This window comes from Pithys albifrons, chromosome 5, assembly GCF_047495875.1.
Source record: "Pithys albifrons albifrons isolate INPA30051 chromosome 5, PitAlb_v1, whole genome shotgun sequence".
In the NCBI taxonomy this organism is placed as follows: Eukaryota; Metazoa; Chordata; class Aves; order Passeriformes; family Thamnophilidae; genus Pithys; species Pithys albifrons.
In genome coordinates this window covers 52,178,875-52,200,939 of record NC_092462.1, presented here as the reverse complement: position 1 = coordinate 52,200,939, position 22,065 = coordinate 52,178,875, and the positions used below count along the sequence as shown (strand labels likewise).

Below are 22,065 nucleotides of genomic sequence, written 5' to 3'. Positions count from 1 at the left end.
AAGAACAGTCCTTTTTAGCATCATTACATCAGTCTGCACTCTGTGAAGCACAATTAAATGTTCTTCATCTTCCACTGACTTCATGTCCTCAGCTGAACTGAACACTCCAGCTTTGTTGATTTTTTTTTTTATTTTTTCTACTTGATAAATACTTAATATTGGTATTCCCTTCATTTAAAAAGGTGTCAAGTGTGTGTGTGGCTCAGCTTCGCGAACGAAGATTTGGGAAGGGCTGTCCCCACGTGGGTGTGCCCTTCCAGCCTGCGCAGTGGATTTTAGGTGAGGCTCAGCGTGCGCAGAACTGGCCCCACTGTTTAAGTCCCGAGGTTCATCTGCCACGGCCGAGTGAGCTTGGACAGTGACAGTGAAGTCCTCAGGACTAGAACCTACAGCACCCAGCATTTCCCAGGAGGTCTCCCATCCAAGTACTAATCCGGGGCTGACCCTGCTTAGCTTCCGAGATCTGACGGGATCAGATGTCAGGGAGGCATTTAACTGCCTTCAGTGTCAAGTAGTTATGCTTCTTTACTACACGTGGCAACTTACTGCAGATGTTTAACTTGCAACAGAAACGTTTAGCTTGACAAAGCAAAAGCAAGTTATGAAAACTGACTCCAGCATTCTTAAATCAAATAATTATGACTTCCTGCATTGTTTGACAACTAAATTCCAACTTTCACTGTTGAGTAACATTATAGCACTGCAAGAATCTCAAGAGAACCGTAAACTTTTGGCCAGTAAAAAACCTCACTCTAACTGCTCCTATACTAACTAGGCTTGGTTAAAAATGTATGTTCTGTTCACTTGCAATATTCCTGGAACCAGACTAGTTTTACCTGCACAAGGACTTGAACACACACACATGGAAGGAAAATGGTACATCTTGCCCGTCACTTACAATTTGTCTATGGCACAATCTAATTTATGCACTCTGCATCATACTATTCCTAGACTTGTATTAAATCTGGATTTGCTTCAGCTGCTCTATTCACATTTTTGCAGTGAAATAGAGTGTTCCTGTGGGATTGCATTTTATTAAGAACCTCATAAAATCAATTCAGATCACAGGAGTCCCTTGCTCACATTACACAAGTCTCATCCAGAATTATTACGTGCTGTAACATCCCATACAGAAAGACTCAATAGCATTAAACCCCATCTCTTACATGCACTACTCAAGCCTTCAAAGCAGGAATACAAGCCACCTCCAATTCTTATTTTCCTGGCAACTTATTCTGAAGGCAATGGCCTATGATTCACAGTGTGCCCCAGCTCCTGAAGCTCCTCCCTTTGGCCTGTAAGGTTCTCTTGCATCTATGCAAGGTTAGTGTTGCTGTATGCTGAAGGCATGTTCCCACAATCTCAGTGTTCCACTAAAGGCATGAGCCACCACGAAAGTTGACTCTAAAAGCAAGGGAAATGCCAGTACCAGTTTTACCCCTTGTTGCTCTTCAGAAAGGATCTGCTGCTCCCCCTTTCCTAAGAGAGGGGAGTTAGGGTGATCCCACTATAATGAACTTGGCTGTTCTAACATGTTTATGACTAAGCCAGAAGTCACTATTCAGGCCTTGACTAAGTCTCCAGGAAAAATGGGGCAGGAATCAGGGTAAAGCACCTGGTTCCTCCATCTCCTTGGGATGGTATGTGAAAAGCCACTGAAAGGTCATGAATAGTTGCACATTCCAAACAGAAGCAACACTTCACATACGACTGACTGTTAATCCTCTGCTTCAAACTGATGAGAACAAGTTCAGTACAGAGGCACTACTACAGCTGTGTAAATTTCTGAAAACCATCCTAACTTTCTGATGCTGCTACTCACCCTCCTGGTTAAGATGAGCCCTGAAGTGGTGCTGTGCTAACCTGAATGGTCAAAGGCAAGAGACTCTTCAAGCACAACTTGTCAGTACCCTCGTCTTAAACCCCAGGGAGAATGCACCAGCCTGCCCACCCCTTCACATGCCATGGGGACAGAGGTAGCCAGAAGGATGCCCTTCTGCAATGACTTCCAACAGCTGGAAGTACCACAACTATTGCAGGGTTGTCCCTGCTCTGTGGGTGTGGCATGAAAGCAGCACTAGTCAGTCAGGGAGATGGCATGATGAAAGATGAGTTTGGTTAAAGCCCCCATAATTCCCACTCCCTCTGAGTGGCTTCTGATGTGCTCCTTTGAGGAGAATCTCACAGTAGGACAAAAAGCCTGAGGCACATTTGCCCAAAGTGCCAGAGCAAGTCCCTGTGTGGCAGCCATTAATGTGCAGAATCTGAAAGCCTCTGGTTCAAGGATACCACGACTCCAGACAGGTAACAGTATCTTGTACTGTTACACAAAAGCCTTAAATCTTCAAGTATCTGTCCAAAAGCTATGACTGTACCTCTGTTTCTGTGGGTAAGTAGTTATGGTAATAGTCATTACCAAGATACTGATTTTACCCTCTGTTTAACTGTTGACACAGCACACGTGAAGGCACACCAGTTGAATAAAGAGTTTAAGGATAATTCTCTAATATCCCAACAATTTATTACTCAACTAAGACATCTATACCTTCTAGTCTGAAACCTGTTCACGGTCATCCTTCTCCATCCTCCCCTCCATTTCACAACCCCACGCAACAAGCCAAACACAAATACTGTCATCTCAAGGATTTTAATAGCACTGGCCAATTGAGAATAATAAAAACAAGTAGAAATAAAGTAACAGCAAAGCCAAAAATATCAAGATAACATAGTAAGTATTCATTCCTGCTAATTAAATGAGGTAGCAAGCTGACTAACTTTTGGGGCTGAATTTATTTTTAATAATTTATTCACAGCAGAGATTTAATTTTTTGCAGATTCATTTAAAAAGCTGCTTTGAGATGAAGTATGTAAGCAGAAGGAAGGAAAAATATAACCATCAGTTAACATCAAAACAAATAATTGTTTTCTGCTTGGGCTGACACCAAATTAAGATAATTCTGCTTAAATTCAATGTTCAAACAAGCAGAATGCTCCTCTGCTGAAGATACATTGTGTTGCTGTAATTTAGGAAATAATTGCCCCAGGAATCTGATTAAACCACTGACTTTTGTGGCTGCACTTGGAATGTAGGCAAGACAACCAAAGAATCAAAAGTGAGTATTTGCCAGGGGATCAGTTGAGAGCAGCTGGTCCACCTGCATTAATTACATGATTGATGCCTGCAGAACTATCTGGCTTCCCGACAGGGTGCAGTTCAGGCAGCATCAGTGCCCATTATCTCAGCCAGGATTGGGGTGTTACTGTTGTGTCAGTTCTACTTTAGGGCTGAACCTAAAGCCACCAGTTTACTTTGAACTGATTTTTGACTTCCATGCCAGTTAGAGCAAGCATTTAACGTGGCAAAGAATCACCCCAAAAGAAATGAAAAGCTGGTGAGACCAGAGTTCCTGCTCACCATCCATAATTGGACGAAGACAAAAAGAGATTCCACTTTTGCTTTTGTATCACTGGAAACATTTAAAGTGCTGTTTAGGAACATTTCTGGAAGCAGAAATCTGCAGTTTGTAAATAAGCTTTCCACTTAAAAGATGATTCATTATTAAAAACAGGTCTGTACCATCTTCAATAACAAAAAAAATTGCTATAAAAATAGAGATTTGAAAATAGACAGAATTCACATGTACCAGGTAACCAGTTATAGTGTAAAATTGGTTTATGAAAAATATAATCCCTTACAAAAAAGCATAGTCTTACAGTTATCACTAAGAAGATCCACAGAATTCATTCAGTACCTATCAAACATTATACTCTAGGCTTTTTGACAGGTGGGTCCTGCAGGCTGAACTTCGGAATTTCACATGAAGAAGCGAAAGGAATTCTTTTGGCTGACACCTTCTTCCCAATGGTTTCAATCTGAAACAAAACACATTTATGGAGTGAGGCAAGCTAACAATCATGACAGCCTATGAGGAACCTGCAAATTGAATCCAGGACCATGACCACATTTCAGGAACACTAGAAAAACACAAGCCACAGTGCACAGTGTGCCCAGGGACAGTTTCTGTCATTGGAGTTGCAGATTTTAAAAAGCCCAAAAACCAACCAGCCTTTCACAGGTGCCTGTTTTACCTACTTAAAGCCTACTTTGCTAATTTGAACATTCATCTGCCTCAGCTTCCACAGAACTCTTAAATACCATAAAATGTTTCTGAGTATTCATAAAATGTGGGTTTAGTCTCCTTCTTCTAAAAAGTTAAACTAAATTAGCATAAAAAATATTTTCCCCTCCTTGATGCAGTGGGCTGTTTTTGAAGCAACACAATTCTGGAGGACTAAAGGCAGCCAACACTATACAAGAGAAATCATGCAACAAAGCCAATGCACACACAAACCAGGTACTGCAAAATTAAAAGAGCAAGGCAAGTTCCCTTAATTTCTCAGTCAGACTAACGTAAATCACTAAAAACAGACCTTGCAAAAAAACAGAACACCTACTAGTAAGACAGTTCAGACACTCAGTAAAGAAGCAGAGGTGCAGCTTTTCTCTGAAGTAATGCAGGCCAGATGCAAAGCATCAAAAGACAAAATACTTCAACTATTTTAACAAAATTTTGATGAATATATTCTAGACAGACATCTGAGTTAACTCCAAAGAGAGCTGTTTAAACAGTCAAGAGAGCTGTATGTACCATATCTGCCCATTAACAGCTACACCTACACCTGCCTGGTTAAATCAATTTATACAACCTGGTTCACAAGCAGTGTAAATAACTGTGGTTTAGACAGGGAGAAAATATCAAAAGAGAAATCCTATAGCTATTATATGAATAATCACAGAACTCAAGAGTACATGGAATGAAACAACTGAAACATGCACCTGATCTGGCTTCTAGATTTTGTTCTTAATATGTCTGGCTGAGACGCTTCTATCACATTATTCAGGGACTTGGTGATTTTAATATTAGTCAAATGCCAAAAATCTATGTCTATGCCAAAAGTGCTTCAAGCCCTTCAATCAAGGTTTACTCTGCTTTCCCTGCTTGAGACCTGAGTAGATTTTTCCCTCAGATCAGAAATTACTTTGCCTAGAATCAGAGCTTCACATTTGTATGCCTGAATTAAGCTTCCACTGTACAAGTGGGTTATAACTGAAGTGGTGCATTAAAAGTCACTTAAACTCCAGTTTAAGACAAAAATTAAACCAGCTCAAATTCATTGGTTTGGACTGTATACAATGGAATTGCTACTAGCATCAGGCTGTTTAACCCAACAGCTTTTAACAAGGGAAGTTAAAAAGAATAGGGCCTTTAAGTTGTGGGGTTGTCCATTACAGACAAAAACCATTTTATTTTATGGAGAGAATATAGGTCAATTGTTAAATGTCTTTGTAATGATATTCTGGATGAAGAATCTGAATTATAAACCTGGATGACCAACAGGGTTGCAGATGGGAGACTCACAAATTGGTTAAAAATTCAACTAGAATTTCATAGAAGAAATGCAAAGGTACAGTCTAGTCTGGAAAGTCTTTAAGCCACCGAAGACTTCAGAAGAGAAACTCCTAGGAGAAGCATCATGTGAGTTATAATTTGATGTAGAATCTGCTATTAGCTTAGCAAAATGCTTAGTTATTAAAAAGTTGAGCCTTTGTTTCTGGGTCCTCTCTTTGGTGTAAACAAACATCATTGTTTTGACCTTCTAGTTGATCTTAATCACAGAAGACTAATCAATCATCTCCTCCAACCTCCCATGTAACACTTGAGCATTTCACTGACTGATCTTCAGATATATCTTCATAACACTTGCTTTCACCTCCAGTATCAGCTGAACCTCAGGGAGAAGAGCCCAACACTCTGTCCAAGTGAAGAATCTCACTGGCTGATAAACATTTGTTACCTGTATTACATCTTGTCTTTAGGTCTCATATTTCCAGTGAACCTGCCTATGTCTTCTGTGAGGTGCAAAAAGGGTATTCACAGCTTACATTTACTTCTGCAGGAAGTGTGTTTGGCTATTGCTGCTGTCAATTTTAAAAGCTGCCCTTTTTTTTGTTGTGGTGGTATTAAAATAAATTTCCAGGTGGGGAAAATTACTCTGATCCTAAGGCAGACTTATATTGCTAAATGTTCGTGGCAGAATCTGAAGTAGCTTGAATTTTAATAGAGCATCAGTCAATGAAAGTATTAACATAATGGAGGAAGACAGCACTGGTGAAGAGACACAGGAACAGACAGGTTGACTTCTAAATCCTTACCTGAAGAGGGTTTTTTTAACCTTGCTACTCAGCCATTGAAGAGGGAAGAGAACAGAAGAAACACAAGCAGTATCACCCAGCTGATTACCTGGAAGCCAATGACTTGCAGCTCATTGTGAAGATCATCTAGAACTCTCCTACCATCAAAGATAAATGCAGGCTTGAGCATTTTCTTATGAATACGTTCATAATCCAACTCCTGTAAATGGTAATTAAAGCAAATAAAGTAAGTAAGGTAACACTTCTGCCCTTTTCCTTTAGTTCAAATTCAAGATAACATTTACCTTAAACATGTCCCATTCAGTGCAAATTACAAGGGCATGAGCACCATCACAGGCTTCATAGGGATCTTTACTGATAGTGACCAACCGAGACACTGTAAGAGAAGGAAAATAAAGTTTTATTGTGCACAAATCTTTAGCATCAATCCAGCACACTCCTGGTAAATGAGTCTCCTTCCTTGCCCTACACAAATGAGCAGTTTCAAGTCACTCACATAGATATTTCCGACCAAGATATCTGCCACTTTGATTTTACTTATTTAAATAGAAGTAGCTTGTACCTGGCATTGGAATAGAGTCAGAGCTAATAAATATTTTAAGTCAAGCATTCAAATTCGATGTAAACAGTCAAGCACATCTCTAGAATTAGAGGGTACTACAGAGTGTTCAACCGCCAGCTCTCGCAGAGGTCACTGCCTGTACAGTAGCAGCACATCACAGCTTCTATTTAACCCTCAGTTCACACCAGAGAAGACACACATGGCTCCCCAGGGGCTGCCTTCATCCTCTGACTGCCTGAGCAGCTGCCTAGAGGCAAGCCTGCCTTTTCCCGCCACTTCAAGGGCATTGCAAATAACATACACCCTTCACCCTTCATCACAGCTCACTTTCCTCCATTCTCTTCACCTATGCAAGGCTGATCTATCCCTCCACCAACTCAATTTTCCCTCCTCTACAACAAGAAAATAGAGGTCCCAAATACCCCCAGACTCTCCTCAAGAAATTCCTAGTCATAGGTGATTAAAGTCTTCTTAAATTTAAGGGAACAAATGAATTTGGAAGTGATAAGGGAACGGAGAATGCTCAACAGTGAATTCTAGAATTACTTCTTTATTTCTATTTTAAATATACAAGAAAAAACTCAAGACACAAAGGAGCTGTCAGAACAACACTAGTCTCTCCTGGACATTCCTCTTTCTCTTCCTTTTAATTAGGTAGAGAGAAAACTCTTGGCATCTATTTGAATTAATATTATCTAAAAAATACACAATAGTTCAGAATTAGCATTTATCTATAAATGCTGTGGGGAAAGGCAGAAGAGTTAGAGAAATCCTCTGAGCAAAGGCAATCTAGTAAGTGTAACCAACAGCACAACATCATGCTGAAAGTGAATTAATAATATTTAAACCGACCCCATGTACATTGAGAATAGGGTGGGAAGTGAGGAGTAAGCTGTACATGAGCATTGTTACCTTGGTTATCTTCTGAGACACCTGGATGCGAGAGATCCAAGATGATTTGTTCCTTAGGTACTTTGGGGTCGTAGATATGGAGCTTTGCTCCTTCATCCATTAAATACTTGCTAATGTAGATACTGGATGACTCTCTAGGGAAAAGAATCAATCAGTTAAAGAACCAGGTGGCATGTTTTAAGTAATGAAAGTCTTCAACTATCATGATAGCCAACGCCAGAGCTTTTCTACCAGTTTCACATTAAATACCTTAGTGACAGCCATGCCAGCAGCAAACCTGAAATCTTGAGGGATACCAAGGAGAATAACATGAAAAACAAGTCCCAGGACTCCTACTGACCATAATTAAGAAGGCATAGAGCTTATGAGCATTCCCCACAAACTGCAGCTGAAGAATTGTATCAACTTCGAGCTTTACAGGAAGAGAATTTAATCATCCTCAGGAAATAAAGCCAAAACTTTGGCTTCACGTAGCAATTTTGAACCAGCTGCAATCATGTTTGCATTCTTTTCTCTGGAGAAGGGAAGAACTCTCAAAATACATCTTTGCTTATGCAAGTCAGCAAGAACCAGAGTTACCTACTTGATTTTCTGAATGTTTCAATGTTGTAGAGGTCAAGAATCAATAATCTCACCCATGTAAAAAAGACTAAACCTTGTCAGAAACTGATTCGAGCACCATAAATGAAAGGTCCCATATCTCAGCTATTTCTGTTAATGCAATTCTGCTGGGGGTTCAGCTGCATGGCTGGTGACATCGGCACAGAATCCCCAGTAGTGAACTTAGCTTGCTTTCTTACCTTGTGTCCCCAGTATCCTTTTTGAAGGCAAACCCTAAAATAGCAATCTTTTTGTCAGTCACAGTATTGAACAAGCTGTCAATAATGCGGGAGGCAAATCTTCTTCTCTGATAATCATTCATGTCTATTACCTGAAAAGATATATAAGACATGATGGTACAGAAGGGACGCATTTTAAACTATCAGCAGATTCTATCAACAATCAAGCCAAGCTACCCACACAAGTTTAACAGAGGCTTAAAAGTGAAAGTTACATATTTTTTAGTTAATTTAAGTTAAATTAAATTAATTTATTGAATTCTGAGATATATACTACTTTAATCAGTCACTATAGATACACATACATCCTATCCTGCATTATCTAGTTTAAATGCTAGGGGGTTTTTCAGATTGTTCTAAAAAAATAAATTACAACTTCTTGCTTTCCATTTTCTGTCACATGGACATCCCATTGCCAGACCTACACTTCTTTACATGGCACGGAACAACTGTGAGTACATTTTCAGCCTTTCTAATCCACACTAACAGATACCAATACACAAAACTAGTGTAAGTCAACCACATTTTTGAGTGCCTCACTTTTGTTATTTTATTATTAAATGAAAGTGGGTTCAATCACCAGTTGTTCCTGTGCTTTCCACCAGCCTGCTGCAATACTTTGATCTCCAGCCCTTACACAGGGGACACTGGATCACTATTAGGACAGGAAAGGTCAATTCCCCCACCTAGTCAGTGTCCAAAGTGGACTGCAAGGACCTACACACATCCCTCTGGGTTTTGATATTTTTAACCCAAATTAAAAATTAATAGCAGCAGTCTGTGAAACATAAGGTATAAACTATACAGTAGAAGGATATTAGTGAACCAGATTTATTTGAGGAAAAGAAATAAAAGCAGCCAGATTTATGCAATTTAACAGGGCAGTGACAGGCAACAAATGCACAGCTGACAGGGCAAGAGGAATATATTTCTTTCCATAGGTTAAAGTTTTCAAGGAATGAAGATTCTGGTATTAGAGACTCCTGCCCTGCCTAAAAGCCAGAGAGAATAAAAGTTAGGATTCTAGGACCGTTCAGAGCAGCATATCCTCCAGAATTTGGATCTGATCTGAGCTGTCCCGTATGTATGGGCTGCTGAGAGTGCAGCACTCAGGCCACAATGAAGGGGTTCATACAGTTGCCTATATGGGTGCACACACGTGTGCATTACACAATCTGAGATGTGTGGGCTGGGGCAGACTCATCTCTGAGGAAGCAGAAGATGCAGACAGGGGGTTGTCCTACAAGAGCACAGGATTTTACCTTACCCTAACTCTGCAGCAGCTGTTCTCACTATCCCATTTATCCACAGCTTAGTAAGCTGTGTAGAAACACAGCAAAGAAATGTTCTTAAAAGAAAATAAGAGCATAAAAACACTAAAAGCACTTGAACGAGTTACAGTAACAAACCAACCTTTTAGGCTTTGGTTAAGTTGAACAAAAAACCCCAGCCTCTAGACAGAGCAAACTCTAAGTGTTCCTATCCCTTTGGGTTGCCAAGGTACCAAGTAGGCTGCATTTTGAGAAGGAACCTTGTGATCTCAGAGGACAGAGCCAAAAGACTTTTGTTTCTTTCAAGATAGTGTTAATTTTTCCCTATTCAGATTATCAGTAAGGTGACATGTTAGTTCCTGAAGCTCCACTGCATCAGGAATTCTGTTGTCTGCTTGTATGTTATGCTGAATAAAAGCAGCAGTTCTTGAAGCAAATACCAGAACCTGGGGCTCCTCTTCTTTCCTACTGTGCCAATCCACCCAAGTCATACTGAACCAAAGCCTCTCCCGGATGCTTGCACAAGGTTCAGGCAACTGTCTCTTTACTGATGGGATTGCAAGCCTCTCCACCATGGACCAGGCTATCCCAAGGAAGGACATTTTTAAGGCAGATGTCAATCCAAATTTTTGAAAGCAGATGGCTTAAAACCCATGTCTTCTTTGTCCCAAGCAATTAATGTAAGAGTTACTGCTGACCAGCCCCTGGCTGGAGGTTAAACTACCTGACCAGGACATATAGAGCCACTGGACATCACAAGTAATGGAAGCAGCTGACAGAAGTCAAAGACAGCACTCAGGGATGGCAGAGTTTTACAGGTAGTTATAAGGGAATTATGAGTGAGATCCAGCCAAGCTTCTGACACTTGAGAGGGATTATTAGGGACCCTCTGGGGGACTAGAACCTTGCAAAGCCAACAAAGCCTAAGTAATTCCATGAACACAATGACCCAGATAATCATGTAAGAAACACTACTTCAGTATAGATGGGGCATAACTGACCAATGAAGTAATTATTGTTGCTTTTAGACAACTCTCCAATTCATTTTGTCCAGACAATTTAATTCACCCCAAAAAAGTCTAAGCACCCCCAAGTATCTAATGCCACTAAAATATAAAGGTGATAGCATTAAGCTATGTGCTCCTTAGAGCTGGAATACAGATTATATGTGGACAATGCATAAAGGTCAATGCCTGAAATCTGAGCACTAAAGAAACACCACCCTCAAAAACCTGAAGAGCTTGTACCTGTTGCCAGTAGCGAGCTACCTCAGGTAGGTTCAGTGCCTCACAGAGGTACACTAAATTCAAGACATCCTTCTGAAAACAGCTACCTCCAAACCCTGAAAGAGAAAATTGTGACTAAGGTACTGATCTAAGCCAAACTGTGGAATCAAATAGCTTTTGGTAATCGTTGCCATAGTCAGCATTACAATTATTCCCAGTATTTGTTAGCAAATGAAAAACCTTAATCTCTCAAAAATCCAACTCCTGGACATACTCACTTTGTTAGTTACAGAAGCCTTAAAATCTGCTTCAGCTTCCATTGAAGTCAGTGAAAGTTTTAACCCAGGCTCAGGGACTGGTATGAAAAAAAGCAACTATGGGCTATCTTGTATTATTACAAGTAGGTGGACAAACTTCTGGACTCGCTCTCACCCCACCTCAAGATTTACATTAGTATTTCTCAAGATAAATGTGTTAAAACTAGGTTTTTTCCTCCCACATCCCCAAATGGATAACTAGCCACTGGCAAGAACCAAAGATCACCACAGCTGACTAAGGGAGAACTGAGACAATCAGAGGGATCTTTGAACCTAGAACTTTGCTCAGCAAGCAGAATCCCAGAAACAACACATTGTTGAAGGAATTATAATAACCTAGGAGGAATTCTGGTAATGTATTTGCTATCTATTTTTCACTCTTACATAGACTCTAGGATAGGCTATATTTAATAAGGTTATTTTGAAGTTACACTTTCTAGCATGAAGTCATACAAAGAAGGCTTTAGTCTTGTTCTGAAGTTTGAAAGTTTGATGTACTGATCACCACTTTATCAGGTATTACTCTCTAATAAATCTAATCAAGAAATGACTGGATGTGGCACTTAGTGCCATGGTCTAATTGACAAGGTGGTGAATGGTCAAAGGTTGGACTCTGTCTTGGAGATCTTTTCCAGCCTTAACAATTCCACGAATTCGTCCTACAAATTGGAAGCTGCCATCACACATTCTGACCTAGAGGTGTCCCCCTGCTCTCAGGCCACTGGCAGCAACTTCCGAACAGAACTGCAGCAGTTACAATTCGGAAGACATCTCAGAGAGCACCATCATCAAGAAAAATACAGTTGCTGCTTTTCTTTCCAGTGTCACTGGCAGGATAAACCATGCACTCAGAACTCTCCAGAGCAACTTCAGTCCTAGACATTTAACCAGATAAAAAGGATTTATACTAGTACTCTGCCACAATATTTTCATACATTAACCACTTCTAATGCTGTAAAATAATTTAGAGTATCAGATTACTTACTTCAAAATACTACTAGTAAACCTGTTAAACAGAAGCCCAGGGGTCGGGGGGAAAAGAAGAAAAAAGTAGGGATTTTTCATTTACCGACACTGGCTTTGAGAAATTTATTTCCAATTCTTTGGTCTGTTCCAATAGCTCTTGCAACTTCTTCAACATCTGCTCCTGTAGCTTCACACAGGGCACTGATTGAGTTAATACTGCTGATTCTTTGAGCAAGGAAAGCATTAGCTGCCTGTAAATAAAATGCATAGTCAAGAACTTTATTTTTCAGAAACCAAGATGTCCAAAGACCAAAGGGAGATGGTACTGAAAAGATTACTTTAGTATCTATGCAACTCTGTTGAGATACAAATGGTAACAATAAACTAATTTCATACATAGATGCCAGTTAAAGTGAGAAAAGGACTTCATGGAAAGTTGATACCATGTTAGCTCAGCTGAGATAACTGAAAGATTAATATTCTTCGACATAAATATTGTGTCCTCCCAACCCCACCTATCTTTCCAAGCTGCAGCATTCAGTGCCATTGAAATTCTGCTTCTGAGCTTTGTCTCACTCCCACCCTTTGCTCATTGCAGAGAACAGCAGTGAGTAGCACTAACCAGTTTAGAAAGTTCTGATGACCATGTATTGGTTGTGAGGATTTTTTCTTTGGGCACCCAGTGCTCATAAACAGCACAAAGAGCACGGACAGCTTTCTGTCCCTCTGGAGAGTCATCTCCCCCGATAAGCACTCGGTCTGGGTTCTTCAGGTCCTTGATGGCTGTTCCTTCTGCAAGGAACTCTGGGTTAGACAGCACCTACAGGTACAGAAAAAAAGAACAACAAATAAAAGCCAAAAGCAACAACCAGCCTTCAAATATACTACTCAAAGATTATATTTACCTGCAAATCCAAGTTAGGCTTAGTATTAGCATCAAATATTCGACGAATGCTCTCTGCAGCACGTACTGGAACTGTGCTTTTCTCAGTGACAATTTTGTAGCCATTGGAGTTCTGTACAATTCTTCTAGCACAAGCTTCAATGTATTTCAGATCAGCTGCTCGGCCTTTTCCCATTCCATAGGTCTTTGTTGGAGTATTAACCTAATTACAAATACACAGAAGAGGAAGAAGTATTACAGGTCAGTACACCTCCTGTGTAAAGGTGAAATTTCTATGACCACCAGATATTTTCCTTCCCAGAGAAAGGAAAATACTTATACTCCAGAATTATTGTTACCATATCAGATGAAAAGCTACTGGCTGTCTCAATCACCCATTTTGTTTTCTACAGAAAGCTCACTGGCCCTCATTCAAATAGGATTTAAACAAGCACAAATCATAGCAGCTCTGCAGGCTTTGGTGAAACGTAGTCCTTATTCTGGAAACACCAGTAATTTCTTGATGGTTACAGACAGCCACCTTTTGTCACCTGTCCCACACTAAGACTAAGGTTCACATAAGAATCTTATGGCTAGTGAGGCAACTATAGTTTAAACTGACTTTGCAGTGAAATCTAAGTGTAGGGATGATGAAAATTACTACACTGAAGTAAATAGAAAAGGCAACATGAAGGAAAACACGTCATTTAGATTAAGACAGAGGATCCTTTTCATTACAAACTGAAAACAGAAATAGCAACATGTACAATGCAAAAGCATGTTTTGAACCAAAGACAGGTGGCACTATATGGGCTGTATTAGTGGCAGTTGTTCATCCACAGAGCATTCATTTTTGGCTTAATGAATGGAAAAAAAATATTATCAGAAAGAGCTCCGTACTACAGTGCCCTAAGAAAGAGAAGATCTTAAGCAGAAACGACTTAAGGAACAAAAAAACCCCTCAACTGTGGCCTACCAAGATGAATCAGTTCTTTTGTATTCTGCATTAATAACAACCTTCTAGATTACAAAAGGTCACACTGTTCATATTTGACTGGATTCTCTTTCCAGTGGTGTCAACAGCTTCAAAATACCAAAGCTAGAATAGTAAAGCCATCCCTCCTTTCCATTAATATGTTACTTTTTAAAGGCTTCTAGCAGTAAGTCATCTTTGTAACCAGTAACCAGCATATGATTTTGCATCTCTGTCTAGGAACTACCAGTATTACCAAGGTCCCATAGATTTCAGTACACAGTATGCTGCAATGACAGAGCTGCACTACATTCTGCTCTAAGACTTCATACACCTAAACAAACTCAACATCTGACTTAGAACCTGTTTATTTGTCAAAGGTGTTACTGCCTATAAGGAAAAAAATATATTAAAAGCTTACTTAACACCTTTCCCTCAGTAAACAAAGACAGTGACATGACACTGTTAACTGAATCTATGCGACAAAACAAAAGCATCTTCCTGAATGGCCAACGATTTGATAACAAAGAAAGAAATAAAGAGACAACGACAACCACCTTCTTCCCCGACAACCACCTTCTTCCCCGAAACTTACCGAAATAAACACAAGATCAGCTTCTCTAATGGCATCATCAATACTGGTGGAAAAGAAGAGGTTTCTTCCTCGACATGATTCTACTACTTCTTTTAACCCTGGCTGAAAAAAAGAGCAGAAAAAAAAGCAGTAAAGGTTAATGCAGTTAGAAAACAAACTGTATAGTCAGTGTATAATTTCAGATATAGAAAGACTTTTTATCCCCCCCCAAGTGCACCATGTTTTCAGTCTGCCATAAGTAAAGTTTCTATAGATTCACAGAGTGAAACAAGTAAAGCCTTTTCTTACTCAAAAGACTCAAAATGCTGTCTTGAAACCTTCAGTCACACTGAATTGTTACCTGCACAGCCACATGTTAGCCTTCAGTTATTCCCCTGCTCAATTCTAGAACCATGAGCAACAATTAAAGAAATACCTCTAGAGGGATGTTAAGTAGATTCAAGACCTAAAGTCTTACAATATTCCCTAGGCTGCAAACAAAAGAGTCAATCCCAATTCTTTTTTATCTCAGCTGCACATTCCATGATCCTCACAATACCAGATCTAAACCTGATTCAGCACACAAGAGGACACCCCACAAAGAAGTCCTTTGGCAAGCCCAGATCCAGTGAAAGACAGGCAGCAGAGACACGTGGGTGATCAAGACCACTCCTTTTAGGAACCACCCATTTTTGGGCCAGATTAAGTTTATCATGGCACCCCATATATGGAAGAATCACAGCCACAATATGATGAGATTCCTTCCAGAGACAAATAACACTTTCCCTTCCCTTAACACTTTCACTCAAGATACCAGAAGCAAGGAGGTCACACATACCTGAGCAATCTGTACGAGTAAGTCTGAAAAGGAACTAAGATATAGTTGTCATAGATAAAAGAAACCTTTACTTTTTGTTTGAATAGTCATACACTTTCACCTGGCAACCAAATCTCCAACTTGGGACACCTATCAAGATATTAGATATTTGAGTAAATGCCAGAAAGGCAAAGGTTCGCTGGATGGTGAGAAGAAAATAAAGCAGAAGCTTTCTTACACAAAATATTTTTACTGCCTCATTTTATATTAAATACCACCTTCTTAAAAGAAAACAAAAGTTTAGGACAGGCAAAATTACACGTGTTACAGTCCATTAAGTGTTCCAAATACAGCCTTCCTGGGATGTGAATAGAAAGGCAGCCCAATAGACAATTTCTGACACTGAAAATTAAAAAAACAAACTAAAAAAAATTACAAAAACCTCACTGTGCAATGACTCAATTTTACAACTGTCTGACCTAACTCTTGGCAGTTTTTGCACATTCTTTGTAAGCAAAGGACACCGTTCCAGGAAACAGATGTTGCGAGTTTGTTTTTTTTTTTTAAATACCATGCCAAGACTAGCTCTACTTTAGCTCATTCAGTTTAACTGTTTACAGAAAATAAAATACTTGCTTTCATAAACTTTATTTATGTCTCACCTGCTAATCTGAGCATTACACACATTTTTTCTTTAAATTTGTTGACAAAGGTGGTCTATTCATCTTCACTTAGTCACAGTATAGCTTTGGTTTTAAGAGGGGAAAAATCTGCATTAGTGTTACAGCACAGACTGGACTCATAAGACTTCTTACAGCAAAACAGTAAGCTAGTGTCAGACAGATGCCTTGCCTTTGGGAAATAAGTGAAGATAAGTTTTCACTCTTATTAAAGAAACAAACTCAAATCTATGAAAACCATGTCATGAAAAAAACAAAAAAAAGATACTTATTTTTTTAGGGTAAAAAAGAGTGGAAAATAACAAGTGTTAAGAGAAGCAAACCAGAAAATTGCTCTCTGTATTTTCAAATTCAAGTCCCTCTGTAATGCAGAAGTGATAGTGTGATACTTATATTTGGCTTAGCCTTCCCAGGCCATATTGAAGGTTTTGGTACAAGTGAATCTGGAACATGACTGTCCACATCTTTCAACATAGTTAAAGTTAAGCAGCACAGATTGGACCTTGGCAGTATTCAGAACGTGAATAAATCTTACAACTAAATATTGCACATTCATATTGTGCTACAACACAGCAGATATCTGTAACAGAGCAAGAGGACTATGTTATGATTAAACTGGGTCTCAAAAGAAAGCATGATTTAGTACAATACACTATAGATAGAATTACGTTTTCCTTACCAGGCCTTTCATAATACCATTAATACCTGTCTGCATCAACTGCATTATTTCAAAAACCTGGTTTGATGAGCAGTAGTGACAGGCAGCTGTTCCAGAACACTCTTTTTGAAAGGCAATAGTGAGCTAAACTTGACAAGCCTCAGAAATGGGCTATGGAGATATGTCATATGGCAGAAGGCAAACAAATACAACACTGTCTGGAAGAAGACACAACAGTGACATTTACCTCATAGATTGGGAGCGTATCTGAATTCCAGGCGTTGATTCTGGCCTCGTTGACATCCACGACAGTCACTTTGATATTGGGACACATTTGTGCAATAACACTACAGGTTGGCCCACCGACATAACCAGCACCAATGCAGCAAATCTTCTTAATTTCAAACATGATTGCTCTAGTAAGAGGAGGGGGGAAAGGAAAACCAGGAGCTATAAATTAAAATTGCAGCCAACAATTCAAGGAAATCAAAGAACATTCATGATTTCAGATTTTTTTATGCTGCCGCAGGAATGTTTCCTTACGGCTGAACTCCTGAAACGAGACGCTGCTCCCGCCCCAGCCGGGAGGACTCTGATCCTACCCCTCTGCGGAGCGGGCACACCCCCCGGCCGAGGAAGCGCCTCTGCGGCCGCCACCGCCCCGGGGACGGGAATCGCGGCCGCCACGGCAGGGGCGGGCCGGAGCAGCGCCCACGGCCGCGGGCAGAGCCGCGCCAGGCCGGGCCCCGGAGCCCCTCGGCCGGGAGAGGGAGGCCGCGGCTCCCGCCACTGCCCGGCCCCGCGGGCTCCATCCCGGGCAGCGCAGCGGGCAGGACAGGGCCGGCCCCGCGGGCTCCATCCCGGGCAGCGCAGCGGGCAGGACAGGGCCGGCCCCGCGGGCTCCATCCCGGGCAGCGCAGCGGGCAGGACAGGGCCGGCCCCGCGGGCTCCATCCCGGGCAGCGCAGCGGGCAGGACAGGGCCGGCCCCGCGGGCTCCATCCCGGGCAGCGCAGCGGGCAGGACAGGGCCGGCCCCGCGGGCTCCATCCCGGGCAGCGCAGCGGGCAGGACAGGGCCGGCCCCGCGGGCTCCATCCCGGGCAGCGCAGCGGGCAGGACAGGGCCGGCCCCGCGGGCTCCATCCCGGGCAGCGCAGCGGGCAGGACAGGGCCGGCCCCGCGGGCTCCATCCCGGGCAGCGCAGCGGGCAGGACAGGGCCGGCCCCGCGGGCTCCATCCCGGGCAGCGCAGCGGGCAGGACAGGGCCGGCCCCGCGGGCTCCATCCCGGGCAGCGCAGCGGGCAGGATAGGGCCCCCGGGCAGCTCCGAGACTCACCGCGGGCGGGCGGGCACGGTCCGGGCCCGGCGCTACGGATCGGGCCGGGATGAGTGGCGGCGACGCTTGGGGAGGATGCTCGGGGAGGATGCGCGGTGGGAACGCCCGGCAAGCTCAGCTCGACGCTCCGGTGCGGAGGGAGCGGTGGCGGCCGGCGCTATTTAAAGCGCCGCCGCGGGGCCGAGGCGGCTGTTTCATGGCGGGGGCCCGGGCGGGGCTGTCCCGCCTCCTCCGGGCCCGGGGCGGGAGCGCCGCTGCCGCCGCCCCGCCCGGCACTGCACCCACCGCCCCGCCCGGGCGCGGCGGGGCCCCCGGGCACGGCTGGGGCTGGGATCGGGCTGGGCCTCGGGACGTTTCTACGGGAGAACTGCGTTGTGGTGGGTGAATATGCGCGTGGGTGGGTTTTGTCCCTCAGCTGTGCGTACTGTGGAGCGAAGAGCTCAGTGTTCCTTCCTTCTGTAGCGTAGCGCTGCCTCAACAAAGAGAAGTGAAGGGAAACGTGGATAGGTAACGTTACGTACAGTGTGTAAAGTCCACGCTACAAACATTGCCCAGAGTAAGGAAATAAAAGGATCTTGCAGCCTCTTGCCCTTGTGATCTGGGCTCTGCCCAGGGACCTCTTGCCTAGCAATATTAAAGTTCTCAGATACTACTCTTGCCTTTTGTGTAAACATGGTATGTTATTAGGATACTGCATCTGACTTTGGGAGCAGAAAGATTGTGAGAAATCTGCAGTCTTTTCTTCTCCAGTGCATTTAAACTCTGCATCTCCTAGAAGCTGAGTGGTGTGGGGTTTTGCTGCCTCTGCAATATTGTAGTGATTTATGCTTTTAGCAGATAATAATTTCTGTGTTGCCAGACTAGGTGGATAATACATGTATGTTGTTATCAAAGGGACCAAAGAATTGCCTTGTGCTTACATAGCATTTTTGTCTGTAGATGTTAGAGTATATTTTAAAAAATTGAAGTAATCATTTCTGGTTTATATTTTACTGTCACTATTTTACTTTGGAGGATCTGATGTTGCCCTAGAAGAATCTATGTCTGTCTAAATGAGTACATACTGTAATCACAGGTCCTTTAGAAATGCCTGTAAAATATGTGTGTTTCTACTGAAAGAGCCTACTGAGGTTTGCAGGCTCAGCGCAGGATTCTGGCACAGTCAGTGTGGTTAGCCAAAGAACCACCTGGCAAAAGTGCAGGGTTCACTGTGTTTATTCTGAAATAAAAACAAGTCATGCCTTTTCTCACTGCTTATTGGCACAGATGTCTCTCTTTTGAACACATCCGCTTTTTTCCAGGGGAACCTAAGTGTAGCAAATAGTAGCTGGGTGAGCTCTCATTACCAAGTCAGTCTCACCTATACCATCCTGTTCAAATTCCCTGTCTATCTCCATGAATGCATACATTTGTACTGTAAGATCATTATCTGGTCCCTCTATAGCCTGTTGCCATCTTGGCAAGGCCAAACTGACTTCAGGTCCTGTAAGTGGTCCCCCGAGGGTGTTGGTAACATGCTTAGTGTGTGCCTGACACACGAGGAGTGGATTTTGTAGAAACAGCAGAGATACAATGATTGTGTGCAAGGCCACATGTGTGAGAAGGACTTCCCCTTGCCTACTGCTGCATGTGTGGGTAGTTGTTCATTAGAGTCAGGTAATACCTCCTAGCTGCTGTGTTTGTGAAGAACGAGGGTGAGAGTGTCACACTTCCTTGGCTGGGGGGTTCAGGTGTGCTTACCTCAGGAGAGTGCTGTGCCATGCACATCATAAACGTGGGGATCTAACTCTCCACCTGCAACTATACTACCTTGCCAAAGAGCTTCAAAGGGTGTGTTTTCAGGTCTGGTAATCATGGCCCTTTCTTGGGAGGAGAAAGGTCTGATTATAATTTATGATTTGAGAGCTGTTTCAAATATCTGAACAGCCCTTGGAGCAGGCCAGGATCCCAGTCCCTTTCCTTGTAGCAAAGGACCTTCACTGACAGACTGTCACACCCCTGCCTAGGACGTGGATCTTGAATTCCTGCACAACAGCACAACTTAACCCTGAAAGTTTGGACTCGATGATCTTGGAGGTCTTTTCCAACCTGAATGATTCTGTGATTCTGTGAAAGGGTGGTGACGGCTGCTTTTGTTTCCCTATAGCCTACACTCCTGAGGTGAAGGCAGAGGGAAAATGCAGGGCTCAAAGGCACTGCAATGAAAAGGGCAGGGAGTTTGGGTTTCCCCGCCTTCTTACAGCTAAAATTCTGAATTACTGGATGAGGTCTTCTTTGTTTTTCCATTCAGGCAGACCCATCATTTACCAGTATGCAGAATTTTTTACAGCATTGCACAGAGGCAATAAAGCTCATGTAAGGCTTCAGGGCAAACCTCCTGAAACTGCTGCTTGGGAGACACAGCCCTGGGCTGCTGCAAAGGCCACTGCTGGCTATTTTTTTAAATGAAAGTGTGAGTTCTGCTCCATTTTTTCAGAAGGCTCAGTGTAGGCTGTGAATATTTTTGCATTGCAGGATCAGTAAGTTAAATAACATGACAAATGGGATTTCAGGTGTATGCTTTTCTTTAGCATCAGCAGTTGACTCGATCAGATAAATGAATCCCTCTTCCAGCACATTGGGTAGTGGGTTTGAGGTGACGTCTCCACCTTTCTGGAAACCACCAAGCAAAGGGTGATCTGAATGCCATAGGTGGGTGGTGGGGCCACTCTTCACCTCTCATGTACAAGCTTTCCATTACACAAAGGGAAAATGATTTATGACAGATTTGGGGGATGAGGGGAATTAGAGAGAAGACAATGAAGGGCAAGTGAGTGCATGATTGTGTAATCTCTTGGCACCGTGGTGCTGAAGATGAGAGAAAAAGTCAGCAAGGAGACCTGGATATGAAAGAAGTTTTGTATCATTTAGGGAGTGTTTAATGTCAGACTAATCGCCAACCACATTTAGCTGATTATTAACTAAAGGCGGTTGTGTTTGTGCAATCAGTTTGTGACAGTGACATCTCACACAGATTCAACAACCACCATTGTATCTCAAGCCTCTTTAACTTTTGATACTGCACAACTGGCAGGCACCCCACCTGTAACCAGGAAATCTGAGGTACTCAGGAACAGTCCCAGGCTGAGGCACAAAAGTTCCAGAAGACCAGTTGGATCAGTATTTGAATCCCTGCTTTGTATTTTACAACACTAAAAGGAAGGAAGGAGACACAGCTAAAGAGATTATACAGGACATGTGGGACTGGGCATGTGTACTGAAAAGGCTCCAACAGCTGCACAAATTTGAACACAGGCAGCTGAGAACCCAAGCTCCTACGTGTGCTCAGAGCCAACATTATCATTTCGAGAGACACTTTACATCTGGTATGTCCCTACTTACACCGTCTCCTCACCTCCACCTCTCTGGCATGCTGGAGCTTTGACATGGCTAAACAGACTGACAGTTTGCCCATTATGGTTAATCTAATACAGTATTTTTTTTGTTAGCGACACCCAGCACCTCAAAGTGCAATTATGGGTTAAATTTGTCACAAAATGCAGTGAATTTCTGGGCAGGTTCAATGTGGCTGCTTGCATAGGGCCCAGAACATATGGACAATTATTTCACCTGGACTCATGGACAATATTGCAGTATAATAAAAAACAAAAGCCCTGCAGGATTAAAGCAATGTTTAGAAGTCAGAGGAAGGCCACTCTGAAAACCCTGATGAGAATGTCCTGTCAACTGCTTTTCTTTAAGGTACTGCATGACAATATTTTGTTTTCCAGTATATAACCTTCCTCTAATTAGATTATTTAAATCTCTCAGTATACACAGAAATTATTCACACTTCCTTC

At 42.4% G+C, this 22,065-nt stretch overlaps 1 protein-coding gene across 1 annotated transcript; it reads right to left on the bottom strand.

Annotated features, from left to right (window-relative positions):
• Positions 1-2,628: 2,628 nt before the first annotated feature.
• UGDH (UDP-glucose 6-dehydrogenase) lies at positions 2,629-18,455 on the bottom strand. The gene is made up of 12 exons (XM_071556617.1): positions 18,227-18,455; positions 17,140-17,308; positions 14,759-14,860; positions 13,213-13,413; positions 12,930-13,127; positions 12,411-12,558; positions 11,046-11,140; positions 8,489-8,619; positions 7,689-7,822; positions 6,499-6,590; positions 6,303-6,413; positions 2,629-3,873 (listed from the first exon to the last, which is right to left on the bottom strand). The coding sequence occupies exons 2-12, from the start codon at positions 17,299-17,301 to the stop codon at positions 3,763-3,765; spliced, it is 1,485 nt and encodes a 494-aa protein (XP_071412718.1). The 5' UTR covers positions 17,302-17,308; positions 18,227-18,455; the 3' UTR covers positions 2,629-3,762.
• Positions 18,456-22,065: the final 3,610 nt, after the last annotated feature.

Coding starts and splice junctions, on each gene's coding strand:
- UGDH (XM_071556617.1), bottom strand. CDS start 17,301: ATGTTTGAAATTAAGAAGATTTGCTGCATTGGTGCTGGTTATGTCGGT. Junction 13,414..14,758: donor CTGATCTTGTGTTTATTTCG/GTAAGTTTCGGG, acceptor ATTTGTAATTAG/GTTAATACTCCAACAAAGAC. Junction 7,823..8,488: donor AAGGATACTGGGGACACAAG/GTAAGAAAGCAA, acceptor TCTTTTCCCTAG/AGAGTCATCCAGTATCTACA.